The 17,133-nt window shown below is 39.3% G+C and overlaps 1 protein-coding gene across 1 annotated transcript in view; it reads left to right on the top strand.

Moving 5' to 3' along the window:
* The window catches only part of antxr2a (ANTXR cell adhesion molecule 2a), a 112,995-nt gene that overhangs the window by 31,654 nt on the left and 64,208 nt on the right, over window positions 1–17,133 (top strand). The window contains exon 11 of the mRNA XM_042340101.1: window positions 15,040–15,118. Within this exon, the coding sequence (XP_042196035.1) occupies window positions 15,040–15,118 (79 nt within the window). The remainder of the gene's footprint in view (window positions 1–15,039; window positions 15,119–17,133) is intronic.

Genomic DNA, 17,133 nt, shown 5'->3' with positions numbered 1-17,133 from the left:
GCCATATCAAAATGAGGTTCAAATAAGCAGTCCTGTTATAATTCTACATTTACAAATTAATTGCTTTTTTTGTATTATATACCTTCAATTTTAGTGTACAGATCTTTTGAATGATGAAATCAAATAAAGCTTTCCTCTTGATCGTCAAATACATATTTTTGCTTGGAAATGCTCCTATTTTCTAATAAGTACTCTGAACAGGAATAATGGGCGCTGTTGTAGGAAATGTTGCTGAAAATTATCTAAACCTTTGTTACAACATGACAGAATTGTTACAGGCTATCTGTTAGCCAAGTGGTAACAGTGCTGGCCTACCAACCAGATGGTCGCAATGCTCAGTGCATTCCTCTTGTGAGCTGGCCACACAGCAACACTGGCAGAGATCATCCAGAAGCCTTGCACTCACACTTGGAAGGCATTACAAAGACAGGAGGTCTGCTGGGGAAAAACAGAAGTTTAAAAAAAATATAGCATTTTAACCCAGTTTGCCTCTATTTATTCATTTATGTCTGCTTTGCTCCCTCTCTCCACTTTTTCAAATCCCGCCTGAAAACCTTCCTCTTTGACCATGCTTACGTGCTCCTTGACCAAGACTGTTTTTCTTCACCTTTGTTACATTGCACAACTCTGTCCCTATTGCTTACAAAACACTGCCAAAGCCCTCATTTATGCCTCCTGACTCAACTCAAACGCAATGCGTCCCAAGCTCCTGTCAATAAGCTCCAGCTCATTCAATTCTCTTGTCAACCACACCAAATTCGTCATGCCCAACAATCCTCACCTGTCCTCTACTGGTTTCCTGTCCCCCAGTGGATCAATTTCAATATCCTCATCCTTGCCTATAAATCCCCTCGCTTCCCTCTCTGTGTTATTCTTGTACCCCACTCTTCTGCTCATCCCCTGTGCTTTGGCAAACTCAAGGATTCTACATGTCCCATACACCTTTTGGCACAGTCCCTATGAAGTGCTCTTTGTGTATCTCCTTTTTTCTCTCTTTGTGCTGCCTCTCTGTTATGAGGGTAATATATGCTGTTTTATTTTCTGCCTTGCATTGAAATATCATGGAAATTCATATCAAATGACAACTTCAAGCCTCTGTGTGCTTTGCATATATTCAATGAGATAAGAACAGCTTTGTATTACTCCCATTTCCTCTCCTAGCACAAAGATGTGGAAAACACATTTGAAGTTTAAAGAGAAAACCCATTTTGTCTTTGGGGTAACCTAATAATAATAATAATCCTTGCATTTGGTATAGCGCCTTATCACGTCTTTGAGACGTCTGAAAGCGCTTCGTAGAATATACTTTAAAGTTAATTGACTTTATATTTTTGTGGTTATATTAGTAGTGTCTTGAAAGTCCTGTGACAAAAATGCAGTGTATCGTTCCAGACATTGGTTAGCCACAATACCCTAACTATCATTGCATTTCATAGCATTCAATTGCAGCTGGAGCTGTGTTTGCTTTCTTCAAAAAAAAATGCACTTGTGTACTCTTATTTGTGGTTCCTTGATTAAAGCTTTCAATTGTTGGACTCCTTTGATGACTGCTTGCAGCACCAGGCTTCAGTTGACAGATTGATTCACAATGCAGGTCTCTTCAAATGATGCTTCAGGCTTTCCCAAATGCATGCTTCAAGCCTCTGGGAATGATGCTTTAGGCTTTCTCCAACAGACCCTCCAGGCTTTCTCCAACAGATGCTGTATGTTTTAACCAATGGATGCTCCTAGGGCTTTGTTTACAGTGAATGTTAACTCCCACCCTATGTATTCTGGCCAACATTCTTATTTAATAGAGTTGCGCAAGTAACAGATGCACAGCTTGGACTGAACTTCTTTTAAAACCTCTTTTCCATTTTAAAAAGGAACTCACCATGGTCGTCAATTTTTATTTAGCTTTGTTTTACCATTTAACTTGGGGCTGACAATTTTGTGAAAACTTTTGCATATAGGATGGTACCTTTAAAATCTGGATTCACCTCTGGAAAAAGAAGGAATTAGTTATTTTACTTGAGTGATATCTTGCATCAGTGTACTGAAATGTATAAATATATTTAGTCACAGTTACTTTAACATTTGAAACTCTAAACAGCTGTGATTATTACAGTTGTGCTCTCATTCCCATTTCCAGCACAGCTAAAATCTGTCAGTGATAGATAGTGAAATGCAGTCATTGTGAATTGTGGAATTAAAATGAACTGTGATAAGAAATAAGAGAAGTTTCAGAACGAACTTTCATCGTCCAAATCCCTTTTACAAGTAATATTTATTTTATTCAGTTACAAAAAATTGTGCTTTGCTCTAAAATATTTCTTTTTTTTTACCAAATTTTATCCCAAGAATTAACGAGGCTAACATGCCAGTGATCTCATGAAGCCAACTGAAGAAAAGCTATCAATTCAGTGTATGTAAATGGCTTGTCTTTTTGATGCTACAGGAAGACCTTGTTATAGCATGGTTGGCTGAGTCCAATGTTTGAATAGCAAGATGTGAGAAAACTGGCCATGGTCGTTGTGTTGCTGTTTACGTCGTTTCCTATGCAGCTGAAACCCTGTTAACATGGTTTCTTATCTATTACACATGCATGCTACGCCCACAAAGTGCCACAGATGTGTAATGCACAGGAAGTGATGTCAGTAGCAACCTGGAATATCAGAACTAAAATTAACTGTGGTAAGAAATAAGACGTTTCAGAGTGAAGTTTCATTATCCAAATCCCTTTTGCAAGTAATATTTATTTTAATCAGTTACAAAAAAATTCACTATCAATCACTGATAGATTTTAGGTGTGCTGGGAAGGTGGAATGAGAGCACAACTGTAATAATTACATCTGTTTAGAGTTTCAAATGTTAAAGTAACTGTGAACTGGAAATCAGCCATTTTTTGGTACAGGAAGGTGTTGAGTCAGTACGAGAAGCTGGGTTTAGTGCATTCAGTAGATGTTATAATCGAGGTAGAGCTATGTCATATAGGGTATTATAATGGGGTTCCTCTCTTATTTCAATTGTAATTGGGCATTATACCATCTGTTATGCGATAATATAATTTCCTTCCACTTCTGATGGTTCTCATTTAGTCACTTATAAGTGGCAGAATATGATATTGTTGGCAGTGGCTTTGTCCACACTAATGTAGTTAGTAAAGTGTGTCGGCATCATGAATGCTTATTTAGCTTATAGCAATATCACTTGGTGGCAAGCTGAATGGGAAGAGGGTCATAAAGCTTACTTTGTGCTTGAGCTTCTTTTTAATAGGAATCAAATAGGAACATTTGAAATAAACTTTCAATTGTATTTACTTGTGATTCATTGGGAGAGAGTATAGTTTTAAGAGGAATTATTTTAAAACAACTGGTGTTGATTTGGCTCATTTCATAACATTCTTGCCTCTGGGTCAGAAGGTGAAGTCACTGGCAACTGGATGAACTGGAAATCAGCCAATGTTTGGTGCAGAAGCTGAATAGTCAACATCTAAACCTGTGTTTCCAGGTTCTAGAGACCTGTGCTGTATCAAGGCATTGCTAGATCAAATGCAGGTTATGCCCCCATAGCTTCGTCCCACTCTGCAAATGTGACTTGCTGTGACCCCTCTGCAACAACAATAATTGGCTCAGTGACCAGGCTGAAACTGAAACACATTGATTCTATTTCTTTAACCATAGCTTCCGTCAGTTTTTTTTTTTGCAAACCATGATTTATTTTAAGAACAAAAAATATTTTTGATACTCATTGAGGTGAGTGAAAGCAGGACTGTATTGGCATTTTCTTCCCTATTTTTATGCCTTTTGTCAGCATCAAATACAAATATGATAGGGCAGTTTATATAAATTGATCATGCATTCTACCTTAACTACAACTTAAAGAATTGGGCTATTACCTATTTTACGCAACCCATTCTTTTTGACTTTTATGAGTAAGGCCATCAACTTAGTGGTAAATGGTTCAGAATTTTTAAAAAGTTTTCTTACAGCCTCCTTACTCAAAGCCACAGAGTTTAAGTTTCCTCAAACTGCCTAAATTTGTAACATCCTAGTCACCACTGAGTCAGAAGGTTTTGTTTCAAGCTTCCTCGTGACTTGAGCTCATAATCTAGCATTCCAATCCAGGCCAGTGCTTGCCTCATTGTTTTTGGTATTTTGATGAAGCAGTAGGCCATCTGCCTATTCAACTGGATCTTAATGATCCCGTTACAGTATATTGAAGAGGAGCAGGGAACTCTCTTGGGGTCCTGGCCAGTATTCTTCGCTCGTCCAAATTCATCCCCCCCCAAAATTAATTGGTCATATATTTCATTTTTGCTTGCTGGGTTTTGCTGTTGCACATTAGCAGATTTACTAGTTTACATTATAAATCATATGCTTCAAAATCACTAATTTCTGAAGTGCTTTGGATCATTTTGACTTTAGGGTTATAAAATTCCTCAGTATAATAGTGGCATAATCACTGCTTTATACTCGTAAAAGCATCTCAGGACATAGAATATGTCTCCTGCAAGGAACCCTACATATGCACCTCACGCAAGTGCTTTGCTATTACGAGGCATTGATTTTACTTCCCTTCATGCTTTATTCAACCCCATTTTGAAATGCTTAATCAAAATATTTTTTTGTCACTTTGACAAAACCGTTTCCATCACTATTGTCACATATGTTCAGATAAAATTTAAATAATATTGCTGAAGGTGAAAGGACAGATTGATAATTCATTATGTTACCCAATTCCTAACTACGTGGTACTTCAAATAAAAGATTGAAGTGAAACAGATTTGGAAAAAAAACAGATTTGGACAAAAAAAGTACCTCATGTGCCTTACTCGATCTTAAGAGAGGTAAGAATGAAGAACATTGTCTTCTGTATGTATATTCCAGGTATGGGTTTATCAGGGAAATATGCTACTTGAGAATGGCTTCTGGAGTCTATGATAAAATAATTTAGCAATCCAGGACAACTTTATTATAACAGTGTTTTGGGTCTAAACAAATCAGGTTATTAGGCATCACAGCAGCTCTGTGAAAAAAAATGGTTGCTGTGGGGGGAAACTTCCAGCAGGTACTGGCACAAACTCACAGGAAGCAACAACAACAACTTGCATTTATATAACACCTTTCATTTATAACGCATGCTCAGAGCAGTGTGGTTTGATGCTGAGCTGGCAAGATAGGGAAGTTTTTTTTAAAATGAAATATATGACCAATTGACAGTTGAAGAGAAAAAGTCTTCATGACATAAAGTGGGCAAGATGGAGGGATTGAGGCAGAGACTTCAAGAGATTTGGGGTATAGTGGCTGAAAGCATGGCCACCAGTGGAGTCAATGGGACAAGGGACCTTCAGAGCCAGCTGTGCGAAGGTGGCAATAAGAGGCGTGGGGTGTGAGCAAATTTGAAGTACCAGGCTGTGAAGTGATTTGAAAAGGAGAGAGAGGATCTGGTCAAATCACAAATTGATCTGTTCTGCAGCAGGGAGCCAGTGAAGCCTGGCAAGAACTGGGGTGATGGGGGTGCAGTGTCTGGTAACGGTGAAGATACAGGCAGAGTTTTGTGTCATTTGGGCTTTATAGTGAAATAGGAGAGACCAGTGAGGAGTGCATTGAAAAACTTATGGTGGGAGATGACAGAAAGTTTTTCATCAGTGTTTGAAGTAAGATAAGGTCAAAGGCAGCCAATGTGGCAGAGGTGGTCAGGGACTGGATGTGGGATAGGAAGGATAACTGGGGATTGAACGTGATACCAAGACTGTGTGCAGTTTGGTGAGTCTGAGGGACAGGCAGGGAAGGATAAGGAGTTCACAAAGTCAGACAATCAGCCGTGACTATCAACCCTGGTAGTATTAGAAATACTTGTGATAGAAGTTGTGGCTGAGCGGCTGACTACCTGTATGGTGTGGCCACACAAAGGAAGTAGATGAGTACCCACTGGAAACCAGAAGTGTACCGCGCTTCTGGTAACCACAGGTCCACAAAACCTCCATGTTAGAAGCAAACACACTCGAGGTGTGACTGACTGCTTGACATCCTGTTGCCGTTGTTTCATGCTGCTGCACATTGTTTGAACAGTGAGCCATGAGCCAATACACGGTACAAATTTACATTATTTAGTTTCTTTCACATCAGGTGGATATCCCAAAGCCCTTAGGAATCAACAAGCACTCCCAAATCTCTCTCAGCTTTCTCCTTGGCAAACTCTATCCCATTCATAGTACTATATCAACTTTAGATGTGTTGTGAAGTACTTTATCTTACTGTAGCCAGTGTTGATTTTTTGTGGGGTTTTCAGTACATTTATTTAGCTTTGGAATTTACAGAGAAATGACGATCATGAAAAAGATGGCAGTAACAAAATAATTTAACAAAATATTCCTCCATCTGGTAAATTACTAGTCCCTCAATAACAACCTTGCAACGGAATCAAATAACTTCTCAGCAACAAACCAAGAAAGGAAATCAAACTGACAAACAAATAGCTCAGGAAATGACAAATAGCCACAGAGGAAAATTAAAAAGGCAGCTACTTTTACATAACAGGAACACAGAAAGAGGTGTCTGCCTGGCTCAGTTGGTAGCACTCTCACCTCTGAATCAGAAGGTTATGGATTCAAGCTCTATATCAGGATTTTAAGCTCATAGTCCAGAGACTGTCACTCCACTGCAGTACTGGCGGGAGCCCTGCATTTTCAGAGATGTTAAACCGGGGTCCCGTCTGACTGTTTGTGTAAATTGGCTGCAGCATTTAACATTTACCCGAACAGTCATGAAGTGAATGACCATCTTTTTTTCTAGGGGATTGTTGGCCAGTACACTCTTTTCGAATAGTGCATGGATTCTTTAACAGATGGGACCTCGGTTTAACATTTCATCCAAAAGACAGCACCTCCAACAATATGACTCGCCTCCAGCACCAAATTGGAGTGTCAGCCTACACTACGTAAATGCTGGGTTAACCCCACAACCTTTTGATTGAAGCAAGCGTGGCTGAAGGCCCGCCCGCCAATGGTGGGGCGAGTGAGGCGGGGGACGTTAAATTCACCCCCATACCTCGGGTTCCATTTATCCTGGATGTATGACAGTAAATCGTGAAATAACTTGGATCTTCCTGAAAAACAATATTGCCGGAGCTGCAGATTTGTTCATAACTACATTTCATGCTGTCGATGCTGCTCTATGCTTCGTCAAATAGTGCAACTATTTTGGAAGGAAATGGGCTGTGATAATTTTCCTCGCTGCTTAAGGTCAAATGCTCATCTAATGCAAGTTACTTCATCTAATAGCCAATAACTGATGACAAAATGCATTTTAATTGAATCTGGCAGATTCATGTGTTGAGCAGCTCTATTTCCAAAACTTTGACCTCTTGTTGTGAAACTGTCAATTTTCTTCAGCAACATTACCTGTCGCCCCAAATCCATTGTACCTTTGATATTGCTGAAAATTCAAAATATAAATCAGTCTTGTTGAGATTTCTTCTCTACTTTCGAACAATTTGTGTTTTCATCTACCAACATATTAGGTTGCACTAGAATTAAATTCAGTTGTATTTGTAAAATTCTGCCTTCTGATTTGTTCTCTTATGTCCTGAGCAGAAGCACTGATGTCAGTACTAGTGATTTTATAGAAGGTTTGTGTATCCGCCAAATTATATACAGATATTATTTAACAGATACCCAGTTTCTCTTTCTAAAATTTAGAAAGATTTAACTGTAATAACGTATATCAAAATCTGTATTAAATTTGATGGCAATGCTGATTTTTATGCATTCCTTTATGTATAAAAATTAACATTGTTCTTGTAAAGCCAGGGAAAGGAGACTTTCTGAGAAAGAGAGTTTCATAGCTGCCTACATTCTAATTTAAGATGGTGATATCCAAAACATTTGTGTTTGATTATGAGCAGTACCCCTTATCCTTTGGACAAGAAAAAATATTCACAGTGAACTTATTAGTACAACTTACTTCAGAAATATTTGAAATTCCACATTTCAAATTCCACATTTCAATAAATTCAGAATCTTTGTGCTTATTTCCAGCAATAAGTTTTTATGTAATTTATAGGTCATTTCCTGGATACTGTGCAGAGTTTCAAAGAGTGATGTAGCCACTTTCCTAGTGCAACAGTAACAAAAGATATAGCAGCTGTGCTATATTTTCTTCTGTGTTTTCTATGCAAATTACACAATCACATAATAGTAATATTTACATTTGATGTAGCGCCTTTCACGCTGGGAGGATGTCTCAAACTGCTTCACATCATTCACTGTGAATGTACATTATAATATATAATATAGTTCTATACATTATTAAAAGGGGGCAAATGTAAATGTACATTATATTAAATATCTCAAAATCCAACAATTGCAGTGCTAAATTCTGATAAGTAAAATACAAATTACATTTTCCATATAAAACTGCTTTCCTTGAATAGCTTTTCTCTCTGATATTGATGTACAGTTTTAAGTGTACAATATTGGCTTTGACATTCTGACAGCATAATGGAAAAAAAAATCTTTCAGTAACAGTGCCTGGGTGATTGGTTGTGGGTACATTGACTCTTGAGACTGAGCTCTGAAGCCAGAATCAATACATATGTCTGGTTTAATCTTTTACTCCAGTGTATGAGACTTCTCATGCTGTTCTGCTAGCAGTAGACGTGACCATGATATTCCTTTGTGTAGACATTCGATTGAACGGAGCATACACACAGTTTAACCCTTTGAGCATCGCATTTACTTTGCATCATGGACAGCCATATGTTCAACTTCTTCAAGAATAATGTTGCAACTTCTTCAAGAATGCTAACTATTTTGAAAAGGAATGCGAATAGTGTACGTGACTCTGAATATGTTCTGACCTGAATGACAGATTTTGTTAATGATTCAACATGTTTACCACAGCTTTGGTTAGCGTTTTATGACATAATTTAGATCAGCGCAAACGGGTTCAGCCCACTCTGCAAACATTGAATTTTTTACACCCTTTTTACAGTAGTAAACCTAGAATTGTAGGTTCAACGAGAAAGGCATTGTTCAAAGAGAAATAATGAAAACAAAGGTTTTTCTTGTTAATCCACAGGGGGAGTGAGAAAATCCCTTTAAAAACATTCCTTTAAGAAAATCATGCCTCGAGTGGTGATCTCTCATCTCTTCTAAATAAGGCTTCATTGTAGCTTGTGCCCTCAGTTCTTTTTCTTTTATTGCTATCTCTACATCTGTTATCTGCTGGATCAGACTATGTTCTCATTGGTATGTTTTTCTATCCAAATTTTCTCTGCTTCTCATAAGTGTGCGTCATAAATAATAGGGGGAGGGTGGACAAATGGTGATCAAATCCGACACCCATCACACATTTACCTTCAACCAGCAGTGCCTCAGAAGAGCAGAGGTAGAGATTGTGGTATTTTGCCCCTCCCCAACTCAGGGTCACTGAGGCCAATTGCTATCTTAGCTGAGATTCAGTTACCTCAGCACACACCTGGATTCAAAGAGCTTTCTGGGCAATTTGGTGCTGAGGCACATGAGAGGTGCTACCGGAGGATCTCTTTTCTTTCCCATTTTCCAAACCTTGCCAAATTGCAAAGTCTTCAGCCATTCCTTAAGTCTCCTACTACATACTTCCCAACTTTCTTGGGTTCTACGTCATCCCTATGAAGTACTTTCCAACATTGCATTTGATAATGAGTCTTATCACATTATTGATATGTCTCAAACTCAAAGACATTACATGAATTACTGTAAAGTGTAGCGATTGAATTTTGTATGCAACAATGTCCCACAAATAGCCATGAATTGAATGACCAGTTTTATCTTGGAGGGGTTGTTTCCAGGACACCAGGAGAAAATCCCTTCTCCTTTCAAACAAAGGCATTGGATCTTTTATATCCAAGTGAATAGTCAGGAAGAACCTCAGTTTAAACATCTCATCCGAAGTATTCTGGTGTGGGCTAAGGTGAACAACATAAACCAGCCTGTTAAGATCGGAAAGCAGTTTACTGTAAGGGTCTTATAAACAGAGGGTAGAGCAGTTGCTTGAGGTATTGTACACGGTTTTGCATGTCTGCGAATCTCGGGACTAAAGAAAAGTCTGAGAGAGATGCCCTTTTTGGGCAACAGCCTATTTGGGAACATTATATGTACAGTATGCATCTCCCAGGCCTCTTATTGGAGAAGACTCATTTATTAGTTATGGCAGAGTTAAGCTGTTATCTTACAAAGCAGCACTGGACATAACTTTGCTGGTGGCTGCTGTAACTTCAAGCTGGCTATGCTGAAATATTTAGTGGGAGTAGATCTTAGGTTTGTTCACATCCATGACCAGACTTTTTCTTTGGTAAGCGGGTGTCTTACACATGGGGAAACCAATGCTTAAAACACCCTGCTTAAGAGTATCCAAACCAAATGTGAGGCTCAATGACATCAGACTCTAGCCCTCCCGTTAAACAAATCTGTTGTAATTTTACATAATCCTTGTGGTCATTGGTTTACATTTATAATTTAACATTAGCCAACTGACTGCAGATTTAGTAGTGACAAAGAAAAATAGTTGGGAATGCAATTAATCTATCTGAAATATACTAATAAAACGAGAATGTCTGTCTGCACTTCAAGAAGGACATCAATAACCGATTGACATAGAAACATGATTTATACCTCATTGTTTGCATCGTGGAGTGACATGGACATATTTGTTTTCGGGTACCTCCCATCGTTCATGAGTTATTTTCAGTTTTGTGTTTCTCACTACAGTTACACCTGGTCGCTGCTGAGTCAAAGTGGCGCTGTGGCATCATGTGTCACAGAGCACCTACATATGTACGCACACACTGAGGTTACACCTAGTGGCGTGCTGGCTGACCGTGGCGCTGCGGCATTGTGCATCACAGAGCACGCACGTATGTACGCACGCACTACAGTTACACCTGGTGGCCACGCCGGCTGACAATGGCGTTGTGGCATGCTGCATCACAGAGCACGCATGTAGCCAAGGAACAAAATAAAGAACACAGATGAAGCTAAGCCGCGGCAACAACAACAAAATTACATTTTGAAAGCACCGAGTCCTCCCAAAGGGAATCCTCGCACAGGAGTCCTCCCAGAACAGTATAGATATGTGTGTCTCTCTGTGTGTCAATCTACATTCCATATTGGATCCTTTGGTTGCAAGCTTAGCTGCAATGGGTACAGCTAGTATGAAACAAAAAAAGGTCGGCATCTAAAGGAGAATGGCATGATAATATTTAGCATTGGACTCTTCATAAGACTCCTAATGAAGATTTCTTTCTGCTTCAAAAATCAATCTTTTCTTGTGCATTTCCAACATTTTCAAGTTTTTTGATCACTGATCTAAATTTTTAATAAAACAGGATCAAAAAAGCCCATTCCTTATGTGACTTCTTTGAGGCCATTAACTTAAACCGTGTGTTTTCAATGCAAAACCACAACCTTGCAAGACTTCGGCTTGGATTCAGTATCTCAATCTGAATGCCATATAGGAGTTGCCAAATAGAAAATATGGTTTACATTGAAAGGGATTTAGTTGGTGGTCACACAACAGTGATAAACATAGAAGACTTTTTGATTTGAAATTATGATTTGAAATTGTGTTCGGTATTTGTATTTTTTTTACAGCCAATCAGGCCTTTAGTGGTACAATATGACACTAAAGATTATTTCTTTCAGTAATAATCCACAAACAGCTTCATGAAGGGAATGATAAATTTAAATGGGGGATTATTGGCAAGGATACCAGGAAAAACACCCTTCGCTTTTTGAATAGAATTCTTTAATGTCCACTGAACAGATAGATGGGATCTGGGTTTAATGTCTCATTTGAAGTACAGCACCTCCACCAATGCAGTGATCCCCAACGCTACAGCTGAGGGTGTGTGAGCTCAAAGTCCTAACAAGGAGTTTGAACCCACAGCTTTCTAACTCTGAGGCAAGAGCGTTACCTACTGAAGTGGATTGACATCGCTTCTTCTTGACCTCTTTGCCACTTTCAACACGGTTGACCACTTCATCCATTTATAATGAAGTCCTGTAGCTTAGTGGTTGGAGCACTTGCCATGCAAGCAAGAGACCTGGGTTTGATTCCTGGCAGGGTGAAACCTTGGGCAAGTTTCCTTACTCCACACGCCTGATAATAATCCCTGAAGAAAAAAAACAATAATAATTTGGTCACTCATCCACAACTGTTTGTGGGACACCGCTGTGCGCAATTGGCTGCTGCGTTTCCTCCACAAAATATGCAGTCAATTCATTTTACAGTATATTCTGTGAAGCGCTTTGAGACTTTTAGAAGACCTGAAATGCGCTATATCAAATGCAAGGATTATTATTAGAATTATATAGTGCCTTTTAATTCAGGAGGCAATTTCAATGTGTTTTACAGAGCTGTCTGGGAGCATGAGCTGAGGGTATGGGTAGCTGAGGAAAGTGGGGGAAAAGGAGCCAATAATGTAGTTGAAAATAAAGGTTTTAAGGTGACCTTCAAAAGTCGGGATGTGTGGGGCAGAAATGCTGAAAGCTTCTGCTCTGATGGTGGGATGGGCCTAGGATGGTGTCATGAAGTAGGCTGGTGTTCACTGAGCGTAGGGAGCAGCTCGGATGGTAGGGGTTGCAGGAGGTCACAGAGGTAGGGTAGAGTAAGACTGTGGGTAGAGTTCATCCAGTTCATAGAAGAGACTGATCTATTGTACAAACTAATACAGGACTTAGTTTGTGGCCTCAGAGATTGAGAAGCTAGCAATTTTTTTTACAAGAAAAGAATCTGTATTTAACATAACTTTACACCTTTGAGCCCCCGATGAAAGATTTGGTTATGATTTAACATTGATGGGATGCAATGTGATATTCCTGTGTAGGATACAGGCAGTGTGTTCGAACCCCAGCTCAGAAAGGTATGCCAAGCACTCTGGTTCCTGCCTCTCTGAATAAAGCTGTTAAACAAATTAAACTGAATTGGATATTTAGAGAACTCACATTGTCGGCAACTATGCTGAACGAAGTACTTTACACTCAATGTACCAAGAATCTTCAGCATGTGATTGCAATTCTCATTCTGTATCTGTGGAAGATTCACATTCAAATTCCAGAGTTAATAGACACAATATTCCCAGTTTTCTCTCATCTTTATTGGAACATTAGAAAACGTAAATGAAAACAATTCGACCATTGAGCCCATTTCTGTCCCACACCATGCAAAACCTGCCCTATTGTGTTCTCTAGCCCACCCATTCTATCTCTAAACAGCTTGAAACTGTGATGGGAGCACAACATGGAGGTGTTGTGGAAGGACACAATCAGATGGGCCGAAGGGCCTTCTTCATCTGAACTAATCTTGTGATAGGCACTCTCTTGTCCCCGGAAGTAAAGAAGCACAAACTCCAGAATATTTTGCAATATCATATTCCCACTAATCAATCCTGGCCTTCTTCTATTTATATACTTGTACACCAGTCTTTACACCACCACCATCCCTGTTTTTTGCTGTACAGAAACCATTGCCTTGGATGCAATATTTTTTTCACAGCTATATACTCTTCCTCAACCACTTATCAAATTATTTGGGAAGAAGTTAAGTCGACACAGCATCAGTTACTTTTGATCAACCTAGAATTAAGCTTTAAAAGTTTGTTTATTGCAGTTTAATTGACTTTTACGTTTTGGCAGTGTATCACTGAAAATAATTTAATTACGAAGCGTGAAATTTTCCAACATCATGGAACAATCAAATACGGAAGCATTTTGGTCAACACACAGATATAATTAGATGACAGCAGTGAACTGCATTCTTTGTTAAATTGCATAATTTACAATTTTGAATATACAGGCGTGAATATTACTGCTACTCCTACACTGCTGTAAATTATCAAACCATTGAAAAATGTGTTCAATAGCTCTGCATTCAGTTGACCACTGACCAATCATTGTTATAGAGTTCAGGAAGTGATGCAAGTTGTACCAATGGACCAGTTGATGCCTTTCATTCATGACTAGCACGAGCTGGCAGTAGGGAAACCTGAGGATAGCTTAGGGGGAAATGTAGCTGCATTAGTTGCATTTTTTTTAAACAGTTTAATACCAGTGTGATAAGTGTACAGGAAATGATGTTAACAGCACTTCCTGCACATTGCACACTGGTGCAGTATGTAGGAAGTGATATCTAGATATATTGCAACACAGTAAACTTGGCTATATGTGCATTTCAGATAGGTGCATTGTAAGACATCAGAAATGCCTTCCTCATTTGCAAGCAGTGCACCTTGGACAATGCACGAACTGCATGGAGTGTCAGCCTAGACTATGCGAGTTTAAGTCCCAACTTGGATCTTAACCCCCGACCTTCTGATTTAGAAGCAAGAGGGCCAACAACTGAGCCAGGCTGACACACTGGGAAGGACATTGTATAATGTGGGCCGTTATAACACTTCTTTGTAAAATGAATTTGGTTATAAGCAGTTGTACTGTGGATCCCATTCACTGCACATGCGTGTAACCGACTGCTTGCTTTTTGTGCACCAGCAAGCTTCAGCGCTAAAATGACTGACTTTCAGGTGATTAGATTGCTGGTAAAGTCCTGTAGCTTTGTGGTTAGAGCACTCACCTTGCAAGTGAGAGGACCTGGGTTTGATTCCCTGGCAGGGCGAAACGTTGGGCAAGTTTCCTTACTCCACACACCTCTGTTTACCTAGCAGTAAGTAGGAACCCGGCTGTTAGTAGATTAGTGGATTGCTTTTCAAGGGGTAATAATCCCTTAAAAAATGTTAATAAATAAATAAGTGAATAAATAAATATATAATAATAATTTGGTCAATCCAACAAATCCTACAAATCCATGACTGTCTCGAAGACTTGATTAGGCACTATATCAAATGTAAGGATTATTATTATCAGTAGAGCTTCCTGGACAGCACTGGAAGCTTGAAATATTCTGAGTTTTGCGCACGGTGCAAGTCCAAGTATACCCAGATTATATGCTAAACTATTATAATGGGGTTGGTTTGTATTGCCTATAATATACAGCAGGTATTGATTTTTATTCTTTATTGCAGAGAAGTGTTTGTGCAAGTGAGTTTGAATGATGGGAAGACATTCATCTCCAGTTCAGTTACCATCACCGCCACGACTTGTGTAAGTACGATCACTTGTTGAAACTTTTCTAAACAGCAAATTAATGCTTTGTTCATACAATACAAAGTTGCTGTTGTTGCAGATTAGTTTACAAATGTATCAAAAGTTCCACTTAACCGCCTCCACTTCACCTCCACAAACGGCTTCTCCTCTAGCTCCTGCACCGTCTTGTGTGGCGTTCCTCAGGGTTCTGTCCTTGGTCCCCTCCTCTTCAATATCTATATGCTCTCTCTTGGTGATATCATCTGCAGACATCGGGTCAACTTCCACATGTATGCGGATGACACCCAATTGTACCTCTCTGCCTCCACCCTCGACTCCAGGGCCAGTGCTGTGCTGACAAAATGTCTGTCAGACATCAAGTCCTGGATGAGAGCAAACTTTCTTCAGTTGAACGTCAACAAGACCGAGGCTCTGCTGATTGGCTCCCGTCAGCATCTCCACCTCAGGTGCTGACAACATCACCGTCCATGGTTGCACACTACACCTTGCTAAACCAGTCCGGAACCTTGGCATCTTGTTTGACCCTCAAATATCCTTTCTACCCCACATCTGCACCATGACCCGCTCTGCCTTCCCCCACTGATGCAACGTCCCCCGGCTCTGCCACTGTCTCACACCGCAGGCCACCGAAACTCTCATACATGCTTTCATTACATCGAGGCTGGATCATGCAAACTCATTGCTTGTCGGCCTCCCCAACTCCTCCCTCCATAGGCTGCAGACCGTCCAGAACTCTTCATCGTCTTTAGATATTGACTGGGGGAAAATGCAATAAAATCTAAAATCACAGATCTGAACGTCACACATCTGCTATTTATACAGGCTGAGCACCAAGAGAAAGTTAATTGTTTCAGTGCTTAAGTCATACTATAGAGTTGCACAACATTAAAATCCTGTATGAGGACTTGGCTTTCACCAGATAATAAAGAAGCACGTTTACTATGTAGTAGAAGTGAGAATTGATTTTATTTCATAATCCGCTTCAAAAGCCTGAAATATAGGCATTCACAGAGCCAAAATGAATTCAAGGACCTACCTACACGAGTAGAGTTCTGATGATTGGATGTACTGGTACAAGTCAGAGACCTACAGCTCGTTCTTCCTGACCACCAAGGATTATATGATTGCACCACATCATGGTGCTGTATACATGTTCCCTCTCTATCTGTTATTAGAATAGTGATAATCATACAATTGCTATTAGTGTTACAATTATTGCTGTGCGCAATTGGCTGCCGCATTTCACCTACAAATATACGGTCAAATCACTTTACAGTATATTCTGCGAAGCGCTTTGAGGCGTCTAGAAGACGTGAAAAAGAGCTATATAAAAATGCAAGGATTATTATTAATTACTAAGACATAATAATTATTCACTAGAATCTCCAGTTAAGTTGCAGACATCCATAAGAAGAAACTTGCTGTGCTTAAGAATTCAATTTTCTGAGAATCTGTAGAACTCGGGTTTCAATGTACTAGTTCACTCTCTCTGCTGCAGATTTACTGTATTTGCATGTGGCCAGACTCCAGTCCCATAAAACAGTCAGGCTAGTGATTCATGATCAGTGCCTAGGGACACTGTGGACTTGCCTGGCTCAAAAAATAGATTGTTGAGTCCACCATGGAGAAGTGCCTTGGCTGGACTCTGCTTTTGGCTATGCAAATATAACTGATAGTGAAATAGGCTAAATTCAACTTATTTAACAACAAACACAAGTGCTATATATTTAGCAAATTCTGGCTTTGAAATAATTACTTTATCGATTTTTTTCAATCATGGTTTGTGGCCAGTGGTTATGGTTAACATATACTTATACTGAAACAATTTGGTTCATTTACAAACATTTTAACTGCGTTACACAAGATCCAATGAGTGTTTTGCCCCAAATAGTTGTTTATTTTGGTTTGTTTATCAGACACATTCCCGCCTCCCTTCCACCAATAACTAAAACTTGAAGTAACAAGTTATCAGGTGTTCACTATTTATTGTTAGAAATGTAAAGATACAAATA

The sequence above is a fragment of the Callorhinchus milii genome, unplaced genomic scaffold (genome assembly GCF_018977255.1).
Source record: "Callorhinchus milii isolate IMCB2004 unplaced genomic scaffold, IMCB_Cmil_1.0 Scaffold1, whole genome shotgun sequence".
NCBI lineage: Eukaryota > Metazoa > Chordata > Chondrichthyes > Chimaeriformes > Callorhinchidae > Callorhinchus > Callorhinchus milii.
The sequence above is the reverse complement of the archived record's forward strand: the minus strand, read 5'-3'. Positions and strand labels throughout refer to the sequence as shown.